This window comes from Diadema antillarum, unplaced genomic scaffold (assembly GCF_040938485.1).
Source record: "Diadema antillarum isolate AM-2024a unplaced genomic scaffold, OU_Dant_1.0 seq00000239_RagTag, whole genome shotgun sequence".
In the NCBI taxonomy this organism is placed as follows: domain Eukaryota; kingdom Metazoa; phylum Echinodermata; class Echinoidea; order Diadematoida; family Diadematidae; genus Diadema; species Diadema antillarum.
In genome coordinates, this window is record NW_027271286.1 from 255,455 (window position 1) to 269,826 (window position 14,372).

Here is a 14,372-nt window from a genome sequence, read left to right on the forward strand (position 1 = left end):
GTCATGTGTGTGTGTGTGTGCGTGTGTGTGTGTGTGTGTTAATACCAAGTGAGAAATTATGAGTTGATATCTCTTCATGGGATCGTCACATCTATTACACAAACTTTACAAGGGACTCTTGCAAAGAGTTCAAGAAATGGCTTTGACTATTATAGAGCTATCGGTGAGTTCATGTCTACAGACCTACTCCAGGGTAGAGCCTACAAGGAGAAGTTTCTCTTTCCACCTCCCTGCAACAGAACTGCAATGTGTAGGACCCTATCGGTACTGAAATGCACAGCCTAGTTGAATATAGGCATACCATAATATACCAGTCATTCATTGATATCCAGAATTCTAGGGAAGAAGCACTGATTAAAAAACAAAAACAAAAAACAAAAAACCCCCAAAATAACCTACAACAACAACAGCAACAAAAACAAAGGGGTGCATTTACACATTGACGCGTGGTGTTTATTTGCATAAATTATGAATATGAGTAATACATGCATGATGCAGCTAATTTTCTAGCTCTTCATAAGCAGACCTTTCGTCATACAATTCTATCTTTCGCGTCGAATAGAAAGCGGCAGGGCTTTGTACATGTATACAGTGTACGTAGCGTCAGCTCGGTGACTCCGTTACCGTATTCCCGATCCCGGCGCCGCGCCGCCACACGCATGCAGGCTAGGTTGGCAACGAAACGGCGTCAGTTTCAGTCTTTTTTCAGTCGTTTTTATCCATACAACAAAATGCTAGATGCTATAAACATCATCTACATCACCACTAAATGTCAATTAACTTTTAAGAAGAAACAAATAATTTTGACTGTAAACACCATGTACAGTTGTTTGTGAAATCATGTTAATTATTCTATCGTTTCTCTGATGGTATATTTTACGGCGCCCGTACATGAAGCTAATTCCGTCCAGTGTTGTGTGCACGTAGAAAACCGTAGGGGTAGAGATGCTGGCTAGCTGGCAAGCCGGCCGCGCCGGTGGCCGCGGCTAGCTGCACTGGCACACATTCATACACCGCGCCGCATACACACCTACCGTGCCGGGTTGTTGTACGGATAATTGGGTTGGATTGATGCCGTTGGGTGGGTTGTAGGAAAATCCAGGAGCAGGGATTTGTGAATTCAACAGGCAGGCAGGCAGGGGGAGCATCGTTTCCTCAATTGAAACGTACAGGATGCCTCCAAAGAAGCCAGTGACGAAAGCTGGTGCGAAACCAGCTGCCAAGCCCACCACTTCCAGGGCTGGAACAACTGCAAAGAAGCCAGCAGCTCCTGCAGGAAAAGGTATGGACTTATCGCACTACTTGCAGTTGCACGGTGGGCTTCGTATAAATTTAGTTCTGATCTGACGTTGGGATGATAATGTATGGTCAGCCTCCCTCCTCCCCCGTTTAATAGCGTTTAATTAAAATGCATGTCCCAACGTCAGAAACGAAGCCCACCGTGAAGAGACAGATGCCATATCGGTCTAGGTTAATATGCCAAGCATGTCAACATGGTCAAGGGAGCTATACGTACTACACTGGCTACAGGCCTATGGTATGGTTACACGAGTCACGACTTTTGTACATTGTAGTAAAAATTGATGAAGACACTTGTTCAATAAGTTCTTCTCTGTTTGTTTTTTCTTCTCCACTTTCTACATCTCATATATGAACTGTGTACCATTCCTTCTCTTCATCCATCTAATGACAATGTGTCTCATCCCCTTTCTGTCTTCTTCATCTTTTCGTGCTGTATTTTTTCTTAAAATCTTACTTCGGATGGATCTCCTTCCCTCCTTCCTTCCTAAGCTGGAGCTGGTGCAAAGAAACCGGGCCCTGCTCCAAAGGGGGGCAAGGAAGCAGGAGGCAAGTCGGCTGCAAAGAAAGCCGCTGCAGCCCCCGCCAAGCCCAAAGCCCCGAGCAAGGAGGACCTGGCCGCCGTACAGATCCAGAAATGGGTGCGCCGGTTCCTCGCCAAATGTCAGCTGAGGAAACTGCGGAAGGAGAAGGAGGACTATGAGGAGATGGTGGAGAAACTGGAGAAAGAGGTGAGAACAGGAGTTGTGGCAACCCAGGGCCAGCTTATCCAAACATTTCAGATATGCACTTTGATTCCATGGTTTCAAACTCTTGTATTTCAGACCACATCATAATATTGTATCCCCTGTCTCACTTTCACTTTGTAACAAAAATTAAAAGCCTACCAATCCCCCCCCCCCCCCAGAAAAAAAAAGAGAAAACTTTCTGAAGTTTTGACATCATCTGGAATGTTTCCGGCCAGGACGATATTTCCACCTGTTTTTATGTGCAGCAATATTCAAACAACCAAGAAGCGAGGTATTCCATCAAAGTCTACTGTACTTTTAATTTACCAATTTGGCAAAATATATTGAGCATGGCCCTTTATTTTCATGAATCTGAAAGATATGAATCGCAAAGAAGACATGTTACTGTATAGATCCTTCATTGATAAACCTTTCAGGTTCAATCTAAACAGTGTCAGTGTTGCATGGGGGGAAAAGGAGGAAAATTTGGCAGAGGAAAGTCCACCAATTTTAAGATATAATCGAGGTTACCCAGAAATTATATAATTGCACTCTAAACAGTTTGATGTCTTGATAAATCCATACCTTATGCGACATCATTTTATTTTTGGAATCTTCATAGGATGCATGACAAGTGTGTACAAAGGATATAACTATGAGGCATTTTCACTTCTGTGTTTACTTTAATGCAATCATCAGGCATTCCTTGCGATAGTCAGGAAAGAACAAGAGAGGGCAGAGGAGGAGCACCGGAAGGAGATGGAGATGAGGCGAAGGAAGAAACAAGAGAAGACCTGGCAAAAGACGATGCTTGAGGCCGCGTTCGACGGAAACTTGGATGAACTCTTGACAGTCCTCAAAGAGGTCAGGCACTTTTGACATTCCGTGTAGTAGCCAAGATAACTCTCAACCTTTACACATTACCACCCTGAGTGAAAACAAGTCACACATTGTACCCAGTAATAACTTGTATACTCTGAAGACCTTGTACATTACTGCAGTGAACTGCCATTTTATCTTGGTATGGTGATGCTCATGATATGTATATGTACAGTGCAAGTGTTTTTTTCATTGATAGTTCAAGATTTTAGTTCAACTGCTTCTTCATTAATAGTTCAAGACAGAGATGCTGTATGTGATCATATGAGAAAAAGAAAATTAAAAGTAATCACAAAGTACCTGAAAAACAGAAGCTGTTTTTTGTTTGTTTGTAAGTGTCATTTTCAGTAATTTACAGTGATTCTCAAAAATTGTATGCTTTTGCAGCCAAAGTTTTGAAAGGACCTTTTTTTTGAAACTCCATTTGGAAAGCATAGTACATGAATTGATTTACACAATCTGAAATGCGAGCCAAGTATGGCATACTAATAACCAATAGAACAAACCGTCGGGTGCCCGTGCATTGGCCGCTAACGCAATACAATTTGTATTGCGTTAGCGGCCAATGCACGGGCACCCGACGAAACATACCAGCGCAAAAGCAAGAAAGGAGATATAAAGTGAGAAAGAAAAAAATCCTGTGGTGGTTAACCCCATAGCAGTATATGCAAACCCACTTTGTATTGTCCTCTAGGACTAATTAAGGACTTCAAACGGTTGTACTCCCATGATTAGGTGGATGCACGGGACAATTCTGACGGGGTTGGTACAGATGAAGCGGGGCGGGCAATCAGAGCGCGTCACCAGCTGGCCATGGTGAACTGTGAAGACGCCAATAATAACACGCCCCTGTCGGAAGCAGCCAGCGGCGGCGCTGCGGACGTGATTCAGATGCTGCTTGACCGCGGGGCGGACATCAACATGAGGGGTCAGTTTGAGAGGACTCCTCTCTACAGGTATGCAATCGTCAGGATGACCGCTCATGGCTCAGTCATGCTTGAAGCATATTAAGAGAACTTCTTTAAGGATACAACGCCTCATTGGTCCCCATCAATATCTACAACTTTTAGCACAACTGCAAATTTGATGACCAACAAACCATCTGTATAGAATCCTCTCTTCAATCATACTTAAACCACAAACTAGAATTCTGTCGTGACTCTGTTGCACATTTGTGGCCATGAGAATGGTTTATGCATCACTGCTGTGGAACTTTGCTTAAAGGTAGTATTGTTTCTGCAGACAGATTATAAAAGAACATTTTCTCTTAAAGAAAAAGTTATGGTGACCATTAGTATTCTCTTTCTTCTTCATATAGCACATTGTTCCGGGTTGACCATTTGCTGAATATATAATGGTAGTTACAAATATGTACCTGGGGCAAACCACAAGGGGTTGGCATCATTTGCCCATTTTTAGGTGTGTCACTTCCCTGGGTAAGCACCCTGCTTTATGCGATCAATGAATAAAAGAGGGATCTTTTACCTTTTATCCGAGGGACAGAGTGTTTCTGCCTCTTACTAGTTGGGATGGCATGATTATGCAGAATATTGCTCATCTAGATTTGGTGGGAATCGAACTTGAGCCATTTAATACAAGGCATACAAGCTTCTGACTGAGCCACGTCACCACCTACTGTGACACAATTAAAACGAAAGCAACAAGTGAGTGAAACTTTTTTTAGACCCAGTAGCATGGCGATTCATAAATGGCCCAATTCATTTGCTGTCCACCAGGGTACATTGAAAAACCATGAATAACACCAATATGTGCGTCGAAGCATACGCTCATTGGTAATGGTGGACTCTAGTAGAAATTCTTCAGCTGTGTGTCCGTACTTAGAGATCAGTGATGATGCTGTACACAATTCATTACAGGGATTATCAACTATACCCGAACCTGGCCAGCCTTCCCACTTTACAAATCCTCATGTTACTGGGTCAAAAATGAAGCCAGACAAGCTTTGAAAAAGTTCTTGCAATTATCATGCTTGAGAGTCCACTAAATCATCACTTTTTTTTTTATAGAGCTGCCTTTGCTGGTCACCTGGAGGCCGTCCAGACGTTATTGCAAAATGGGGCGGATCCTCGTCTCTATGCCAACGATGGTGCCACGCCCGAGCAGGTGGCCTCCCAGGATGCGGTGAGGGAGGTGCTGGCGTCGTGGGACGTTTCCATGACAGAATCCCTCCTCAGCCGCATAGAGGAGGTCAAGGAGAAGCGTAGACAGGAAGAGCAGAGGAGGCACGAGGCCGAGATGTCCAAGTGAGTTTGACCTTTGACCTGTACAGTGACCTTTGACCCAGTCAAATCTTTTGTATCTACAGACATTTCTAATGAGATTGGAGTTAATTACCTTAAACTGCACCATGATTTACTAACCCCATTAGCTCATCTCACTGGAGGGTTTTCTTTGCCAACTGGCATGGATGGCTGAAAACTAATAGCCAATTGATAAGGATCACCTAATTCCCTTTACTCCTATTTTCGCACCATTTTGATTATGGTCTTTCCTCCGGACTTAGACATTGCTACACCTGAGTAGGTTGGCTAGCTTTGTACAATTGGATCACATTTGCAGGGTTACAGAGAGCTGTTATTTTAGCACACAGATATTTTCGCATATGAGGAGGTCACAGACATTTTTACAAGATGTTGCTTTTGTGATTTGACACCCTGATTTGACAATTGCTGCTGCTAACACATCTGCTTCTGGTAAAGACTTGTGTTTCATATTCCACCCCCCCCCCCCCTTCCCCCACACTAGACTTGAAAACCAGCTGGCTGACGTTCAAAAGATGTATGACGCAACACAGAAGCAGCTCAATAAGGCATATTGTGAGCTGAACAAGAGAATAGAGGAGCACGACAAGTGCATGCTGACAGGATTTAAGACTGACATCACTCTGCAGGTAAGAAGGATTGATAGGTAGACAAAAGAAGGGAGTGTTTCACTAAGAATTTAATTGATCTTAAAAGTGTAGAACTTAGAATTATGGTATCCCACTTGTTTCCTTGTTCAGTTTTGATTAATGTTTTCAGGATCCACTGTGATTTGTCTTGAAAATTTGAAAACAAATTCCTTTGTCACTTGTTTTAGGTATCTTAGTGGCTACATGAAAAAGTCCTCAAACTTACCATTTTCATTAGGAAGTTACCATTGACGACACGCTCAGCATACCATAGTTTTTTTATTGTAACTTTTAAGATCAACTTGAATTCATTGTGAATCACCCCACGGAATAATTCACATAATATGGAAGAGATCATAATTATTTAGCCGTGATGCAAGACTTCAAAGTAAAGTCAAAACACACCCACACTCGTACATGAGAAGGATGTGTAAATGTGTTGACAGCAGACACTAAGGCCCGAATTCATGAAGGTGGTACAATTAAAACCATGGTTCAAACCATGGACAATTTGTATGGAGCGCCAAGTGTCGCATGGCCTATTAGTATTTTGTTACGAAATCAGTCATTTCGTTACGAAATGTGACCCTGCACCTCAAAACAAACAAAAAGTCGCCAGACATGAATTTTTAGTTAAGACCATATTCTGAAAGAGCAGACTTTAAGCTTTAAAATGATGTATAACTCAAATCAAATGAACTCTCCTAACCTATCTAAATATTGGAAAGAAAGCACAAACTCAGGAAAAGTGTGAACTGAGAAAAGAGGCCCTGAAGTACAGTGTCTATTCAAGCGCTTTCTTTACCAACCGTGCTGGCTGTGCGATGAATGGGACAAAAAACAGGAAGTAAACCACCAAAGTAACAACGATGAAGGGATTATCAGATTAAACTGAAATTCAGCATGCCTCATTAACACATTCTGTCCATAATTAATGCCAACTTTCAAAGCAGTAGCACTATTCTTTCAAAAGTTATTAGAGTTGAAAGTGAAGAGTGTGGACAAGGTTTTTCAGAAATGAAAAAGGGATTCTAAAGACACACCTAATCACAATATTCTACCAAAAATGTTCGAGATAAACTGCTAAAAAAACATACTTTCCTACCCGTTTTATGATACCAAATTTTAGCATAATGTAAAAGAAGACCCGCTCTTTCAGAAAATATGAAAAAGTCAAGTTCGGCTAGGTTGACCTATTTCACTTATTTTCAGTCCTCACGCAAAATCAGTGTGTGCGACTTTATGTTCGTTTTGAGGTGCACAGTCACAAATGATCATAGCAACACAATGATTTTGCCGAACAAACAATGTATGCACACTGAGATATTGAACCCCTTGAGGGAATAAAGAGAAAAAGAAAATTATTAATAAATGCCTGCTGATTTCTGTGATGATATAAAATGCCAATCTTAGGGGTCATTAGAATCAGTATTTTTTCTGTAAAACTTCATTTTCATTTATCTTTTACTGTGCTGCACCTCTCTAGTGTGTTCATGATGCAGAGAAGGACCTTGAAGTGGCCAAGATCAATGCAGAAGAAGCTCGGCAGAAAGTCACAAAGCTGAAACTGCAGATGAGGGAACAAGAGAGGGCAGCAACAGGTATGTGGGTTTTCTATCTCTACACTATGTATGTTTTACTTTGTTACCTCCACCAAGGGAGGAGGTTATGTTTTCATTGGCATAGGTTTGTTGGTTTGTTTGTATGTTTGTTTCTGTGTTTGTTTGTCTGTGTGCAAAATAACTCAAAATGCAACGAGGGCGGAGGGGAAGGGGGGCATGTTCAACAGCACATTCAGCAATATCATTGTGGAAAGCGTACTTAAAAGGACAAGTTCACCTTCATAAACATAAGGATTGAGAGAATGCAGCAATATTAGTAGAACACATTAGTGAAAGTTTGAGGAAAATTGGACAATCGATGCAAAAGTTATGAATTTTTAAAATTTTTGTGTTGGAACACTGGATGAGGAGACTACTAAGGCTCGTGATGTCATATGAGTACTGGGTACAACAGTATAAAGAAAATATAAAGAAAATTCAACATATTTTCACTTTTTTCGCATAATAAAAGAGAACTTGACTTGCCTCTTTCTAAAGGCAATGGGAATAATATTACCCATAACATATGTCAGTAATGAGTCAAGGGAATGTGTACTTTTTTCAAAAGATGAAATTTTGTGAAATTCTCTTTATATTTTCCTTATATTGTTGAACGCATGTGACATCATACACTGCAGTAGTCTTCTCATCTAGCGGTGACTGCACAAAAACTTCAACAATTCATAACTTTTGAACAGATTGTCCGATTTTCCTCAAACTTTCAATGATGTGTTCTACAAATATAGCTACATTTTTTTCAATCCTTATGTTAATGAAGGTGAACTTGTCCTTTGAAAAACATCAAGTCAAATGCATGGACAGTACACTTTTCTTACCAATTTAGACCAGGAATTACAGTGTATTCTTTGATTATATACCCTGATGGAAATTTAACCATAAAGTAACATATATGTTCCCACGTCAATCTGTATATCTTTATCAATGTTATCAATATTATAATTATCATTATCGTTGTAAAAATAGTAATAACACGATTATTATAGCAACACATTCAACGATAAGATTATATGAAGTGTACCTACGTATGAAAATCAAATTGACACACGTTTTCCCCACAAATTTAGACAAATTATACAGTTTATTCTTCGAATATATATCTTGATTATTTATTGTGTAACCCTAAAGTAACTGATATAGTCTCCTGTCAATTTTATATCACAATTATTATCATCATAATAGTATTATTATTATTTTCACCATCATTATCATCATCATTAACTTCGCCTTTTCTGTCCCCTTGCAGGAGATAGTGCTGACATTGGTGTCAAGGTGAACTTCAAGGAGCTTAGTGACGTGCTGCTTAGAGACGTGGGTGGGAAGATTAAGGCTGATGGGCGATGGCCTCTCCTCTTTGACGAGTCGGGGCGGGCGTCGACCTTCCTCCGCTACCAGGACACCAACTTCATCAACGCTCTCAATCCAAACCACATGCAACCGGAGGTCATCCGGAAGGCGATCCTAGGGGCCATAAGGTTAGACTGTGAACATTTCTTGTCTCCCTATTTCTCTCTCTAGCTTTTCTAGGAAAGGTATATGATCAGGGTCCTGTTTCATAAAACTTGTTGTCAGTGACAACTGCCACATTTCTGTAACAAATTTGGTCTCAGCCAATCAGATGCAAGGATTTCAGTAGCTTATAACAATGATAGCAACTTGTCACTGATAACAAGTTGTATGAAACGGGGCCCTGGTTCCATGATATGTACTCCTACGACAATTATTCCCATGAAATATCTGCACATTAATCCAAATATAAATTCTACCCACAAACAGAACCCTTACCCAAATCCTAATCCTCACATCAAACTAAACCCAAAACCCTATCACAACCCTTACCCGGGGCTCGATACTAACGGTGGCCCGGTGGCCCGGTGGCCCGGGGCCACCAAAAATGAAAGTTGGGCCACTAAATTTCAAAAAAGGGCAAATTTGGTGGCCCGCCTCGGGACATCAAAATTTTTTGAAAAGTATGTCAATAAATTCGCAACTTTTCGCGCCGGAAATTAGCAGTTCAATTTGTTTAAAGGGTGGACGAAAAGGACTGAATGAGTGCCTGAGAGTGAGTGTTGCAAGTTTGTTGAAGTTTATTTATGAGCAGATATGTCCAACTTCTAATTCTTACTATCATAAAACTTAAATATTTGACTCATTAAAAAAAGGACTTTTAATGTTTTTATTGTTTTTTTTGGGACACAAAATTTTTCTCTCGGGCCACCAAAAATGTGAAATTTAGGATTTTGGTGGCCCCATTGGGCCACCAAACAAAAAAGTTAGTGTCGAGCCATGCCTTACCTAACCATAAGTCCTTGGAGAAAATATGACCGGAGCAATTGTCACAGGAGCAAATGGCGTGTCACCTTATGATCATGGTGGAGACACACAATAAGTTGACCTAATGTTGACAAAATTCCTCTTCTAGTTATTCAGAATATCCAGTCTTTGTGGAGAATATGTGACCCGCTACAACAAAAGGATCTGAAAGTTGTGGAGGATAATTTTCTGAAAATGACATGATATTATTCCCTTGCTCTTTCACTTTAATTTGATATATATCACGACTCATGAAAGTACTCTGTTGCGGAGATATCGATGATTTTATTAGGGCATATCCAGTGGTTTAGGGAATCAGCGTTTCGAAAAAACCGCCTTCAAAGTTTTCCTTCCAAAGCTATCATTATCAAGGGGAGGCAAGACAGTTTTCACCGCTTGACAATTAATAGAAGGTATGCTCTTGGCAACCCCCCCGATTTTCATTCAATCTTAGCGCCAGTGGTCTATGCACGACCAATCAGTAACCAGGATGCCACGCACTGACCAATAAGATCACTCCCTCTCTGATAGGGGAGCCTAGGAGTCTAGCTGCGGGGCTATACAAATTTTCAGACACGTTTCTGTTCTGTTGAGATCGGAAAATCATGGAACAGAAAAATGCTATTTTCTTCCCTTTCCTTTAATCATTTAGCTTCGAAATTTCGGCAGCTGATAGACCATACATTAGACTACAAAATAAAGCAAAAAGAGAAAATCATTAGTTTCAGCCAATTTTCTTGATCTGACTTGAATCTCGATTTTCCTGGCTCAGCCATCAGTGACTTTAGGATCCTTTTGTTGTAGCGGGTCACATATTACCTCATTTCAAGCAATTTTTTTGCTTGCTTTTGGTTAAGACCTGTAGATATTTTCAAAGTAGAGAAAGAAAGACAGATGGGCGAAAAATGCAAAATGCTGGTTTTTTTTTTTTTACAGTTCAATGTGTAACTGCTATGAAAGATCACTTTATCATTCATGGCACCTTCTTTCTTTTTATTTATTTATTTTTTCTGGTAGTGTAATCAATTCAACACGACAGTTCCTTCGTTTCTTCAGCTGAATACTGTTATTTGTTGTAGTAGTATGGCAAAGTTTTTGTTATTGAAATCCTTTTAAATCTGTTGAAGACAAGTCCCAAGAATACTTGGGCAGGTGTCTATGGGAATGTGTGTTGTAGCAAAATTGGTTTGTCCTCAACTTGTTAAACACCTCCTGCAATTGAAGACTTTTTTTTTCTATTCTTTTGTCTTTGATTTCTAGCATTAGTAAATGTATGGAAAGTTCTCTGTCTGAGATGTTCATCTAAAATTGCCCTACATTTTAGTGATTTCTGTATGTGTATTTCCTACATTTCAGTGATTTCCGGCATATGTGATTGTCCTGTCCTCCTCTCTTTCCATTCTGTTAGGTATGGAAAGCCATTTGTGCTTGACTTTCTGGAGGTTGACATGTTTGAGACGTGTGTCTCAATATTTGATGAAGTTCACCAAGGCCTTCTGGAGGATATTCTCAACAAAAGCATTTTGGAAAAGGAAAAGTAAGTATGAAAATTTTGTTGTACATAGTGCCAGACCTGTGATAATATTCATTCAGTAAAATGTAGAAATGGGATGTATGAAAGAGCAAAATAAAAAACAAAATGTGACCATGCATCACAAAACGAACAAAAAGTCGCACCCCTTGATTTTACGTGAGGACTCAGAAAAGTTGAAAGGGGTCAACCGAGTCAATATTGAGTTTTTCATATTTTCTGAAAGAGCTATCCTTCTTCTACATTTTTCTTTATTCAGATCATAACATTGATGAAAAAGTGTATTTTCAGCAATTTTTCTACAACCCTTTTATGGGGGGAATAGGAAGATCTGGTTTTTCTTAGAGTCCCCTTTTCATTTCTTGAAATGCTTTATACCGGTTCACTTTCAAGTCTAATAACTTTTGAAAGGATAACTGTACTGCTTTGAAAGTTGGCATTACCTAATCATGGACATCCTGTGTTGATAGAACAAGCTTAGTTTCAGCTTAAGCTGGTAATCACTTCATTGTTGTTGCAGTGGTTTACATCCTGTGTTTTGTCCATATCATTGCACAGCTAGCACGGCTTGGTAAAGATTAAGCGCTTGAATAGACCCTGAACTTCAGAGCCTCTTTTCTCAGTTCACACTTTTCCAGAGTGTGTGCTTTCTTTCTAGTATTTAGATAGGTTAGGGGGTACTAGTCCATTTGAATTGAGTTATACATCATTTTAAAGCTTAGAGTCTGCTCTTTGAGAATCTGCCCTTAACTAAAAATCCATGGCTGGCGACTTTATGTTGATTTTGTGATGCATGGTCACAAATATAAACCATGAATGAATCAGTGGAAGAATGAACAAATTAATAAATGATGGAGGGGACGAAGACACTATTTAATAATGAATATGCAAATAAATGATATATGGAATTATAACTAACAGAATGAGTACTCTCTGAATTAACTCTTAATGTGCCAGGCCCAAAACCCCTAACGTGCCAGAGGTTTTTACCTAAAGCTAGAACGTTTCGAAATTGGACCGACAATGAAATTTAAAACCGCCATATCTCTGAAACTATTGACTGTTTTGAATTGAGTTCTACACGATATATATCAAGAAATGTTCTTTCATGTCATGTAGTCAGTTTGCCATAATTTCTATCTGAACCTGAAATATTGCAGAAATAATTGATACATCAAAAAAATTATTATAAATTTTTGTGTAGTATGGAAAAAAAGAGTCAGTCGCGGTTTTTCTTCAATAGAATGCTCCCTTGACTCTGTGAGAAAGTTTTAGAGCAACATCTCCTCTTTCAAATGATAACAAAATTGCCTTCTAGAATTGTATGATTCCAAAGATACTAGCAGTTTATATTGTCTTAGCAATTTCTATTTCTGCCTCAGTAATTCATTCCCAAATGTGACTTCTTTAGTCCCAGATCCTGTATTTGCAACTGAAGTAATGTCCCTGGCCCTGGAAGAGTGTCTTTTGTCCACTTGAGAAGGGAGAACCTACTAATCCTCCTTTTGTCTAAGCGGACTGGGGGCGGGCGTATTCTATTGAAATCGGCTGGCCTTTGTCAGCGCGTAATTCCTATGCTAGCGTGGGGGACGATTAGTGACGTTTACCAAAACAAAAAGATGAAAGACTTGACCGGCGAACGAAAGCTGACCCTCTTTCAGGGACAAAATCAAAGCAGCTTCCAGCAGGACAGCATCCAAGTGGAACAATGCGAGTGGAACCACATAGACAATACACGCTGATTCAATAGCATACACACGCATGGTTTACCGATGAGACTTTTGGTCCATACACATCTTGCGGAGGGTGCGCTCACTGCGGATTTTCCCGATGTGAAAAAAATACATCTAGCTGAAAAATCATGTATTTACTCAAAAATTTCCAATGTAAACATGGTCATATTTTCAGTGGAAACGATGGTTATAATCAGCTACCAGTACATATCATTGGCAGTTTCTTGGTGTACACATTACGGTACCACAATAACTTAAATGATCAATGCTTTTCTCGCTCTTCTTAGTCGCCGATCGGCGACCATGGCACATCAGGACTAAGGTCGCCGTTTGGCGACCATGGCACATTAAGAGTTAATGATGCATAATAGGTGTTTGAAGAACTGCTGAATAAATGAATATATGACTGACTTGTTTTGATAAATCAGTGATTTGTGGCTGTCATGATTAGTATTGAAAATTAGAAACCTTCTTGCTTCTGATAATTGGTAAGGAATATGCACAAATAGTGGACAGCAGAAAAAAGAAAAGAGAAGAAATTCATCATGTTTTATTTCCACTTTTTTGATATCGGGTACACATTGGCAGGTGATGATGATCCACAGCATTATATGGCGCCATATATCTGTATGGCGCCATATATCTGTTATAGAAACATTCTATAGAAACATAGCAACAGGTGTAATCAAGAACATGAAATTGTTGGTAATAGATTGAATTTTTTTAAGCAGTGTAAGAGAGAAAAAAATAGACTCACAAGCAGAGAAGAGCTTCAACTTGTGATGCTAGTTGTGTTGTATGCATCAACATTTGTGTTGATATTAGATGTTCAAACTCTATCACATATTCTCTTTTCAGTGTACTTCATTTCTAGAAAACCTAATTATTGGATTACAGTGGAGCCTTGTGATATAGAGGTCAGATAATTAAACAAAACCCCCGTATAACAGGGTGTTTTTGCTGGTCCAAACTGTTTCCATGACACATATTTTGTTTTCTTTGTTTGTGTACTCTAATACACCAAGAAGCGTGATACAACAAGGTATAAACTGTCATCGTATATAGGCCTTTGTTATGACGAGGTTCCGCTGTAAATCGCCATGCTTAGTCTGTCACTGAATAGATGAATGTTGCCAAATCATGTCTTCCTTGTCAAAAATGAATTTTCTCACTGTATTTTAATTTTCCCCCCTCAGATACATGTACCTTGTGAAGGACAGTGATGGTGAAGACTACAACAGAAATAAATTCATGCAGCATCGGGTGCAGAACTTTGTCATGTACCTCGTAACCAAGATCGAACTTGACGAGGATATCATGGAGAAGTTCTACGTCCTGCAGGTGGTTCTCAGCCAGTAG

At 39.8% G+C, this 14,372-nt stretch overlaps 1 protein-coding gene across 1 annotated transcript; it reads left to right on the plus strand.

Annotated features, from left to right (window-relative positions):
• Positions 1-1,173: 1,173 nt before the first annotated feature.
• Positions 1,174-14,372, plus strand: LOC139729428 (IQ motif and ankyrin repeat domain-containing protein 1-like). The gene is made up of 10 exons (XM_071640354.1): positions 1,174-1,282; positions 1,792-2,030; positions 2,727-2,891; positions 3,642-3,862; positions 4,934-5,170; positions 5,673-5,817; positions 7,304-7,422; positions 8,690-8,911; positions 11,158-11,286; positions 14,210-14,372. The coding sequence occupies exons 1-10, from the start codon at positions 1,174-1,176 to the stop codon at positions 14,370-14,372; spliced, it is 1,749 nt and encodes a 582-aa protein (XP_071496455.1).

Coding starts and splice junctions, on each gene's coding strand:
- LOC139729428 (XM_071640354.1), top strand. CDS start 1,174: ATGCCTCCAAAGAAGCCAGTGACGAAAGCTGGTGCGAAACCAGCTGCC. Junction 5,171..5,672: donor CACGAGGCCGAGATGTCCAA/GTGAGTTTGACC, acceptor CCCCCACACTAG/ACTTGAAAACCAGCTGGCTG. Junction 5,818..7,303: donor AGACTGACATCACTCTGCAG/GTAAGAAGGATT, acceptor GCACCTCTCTAG/TGTGTTCATGATGCAGAGAA.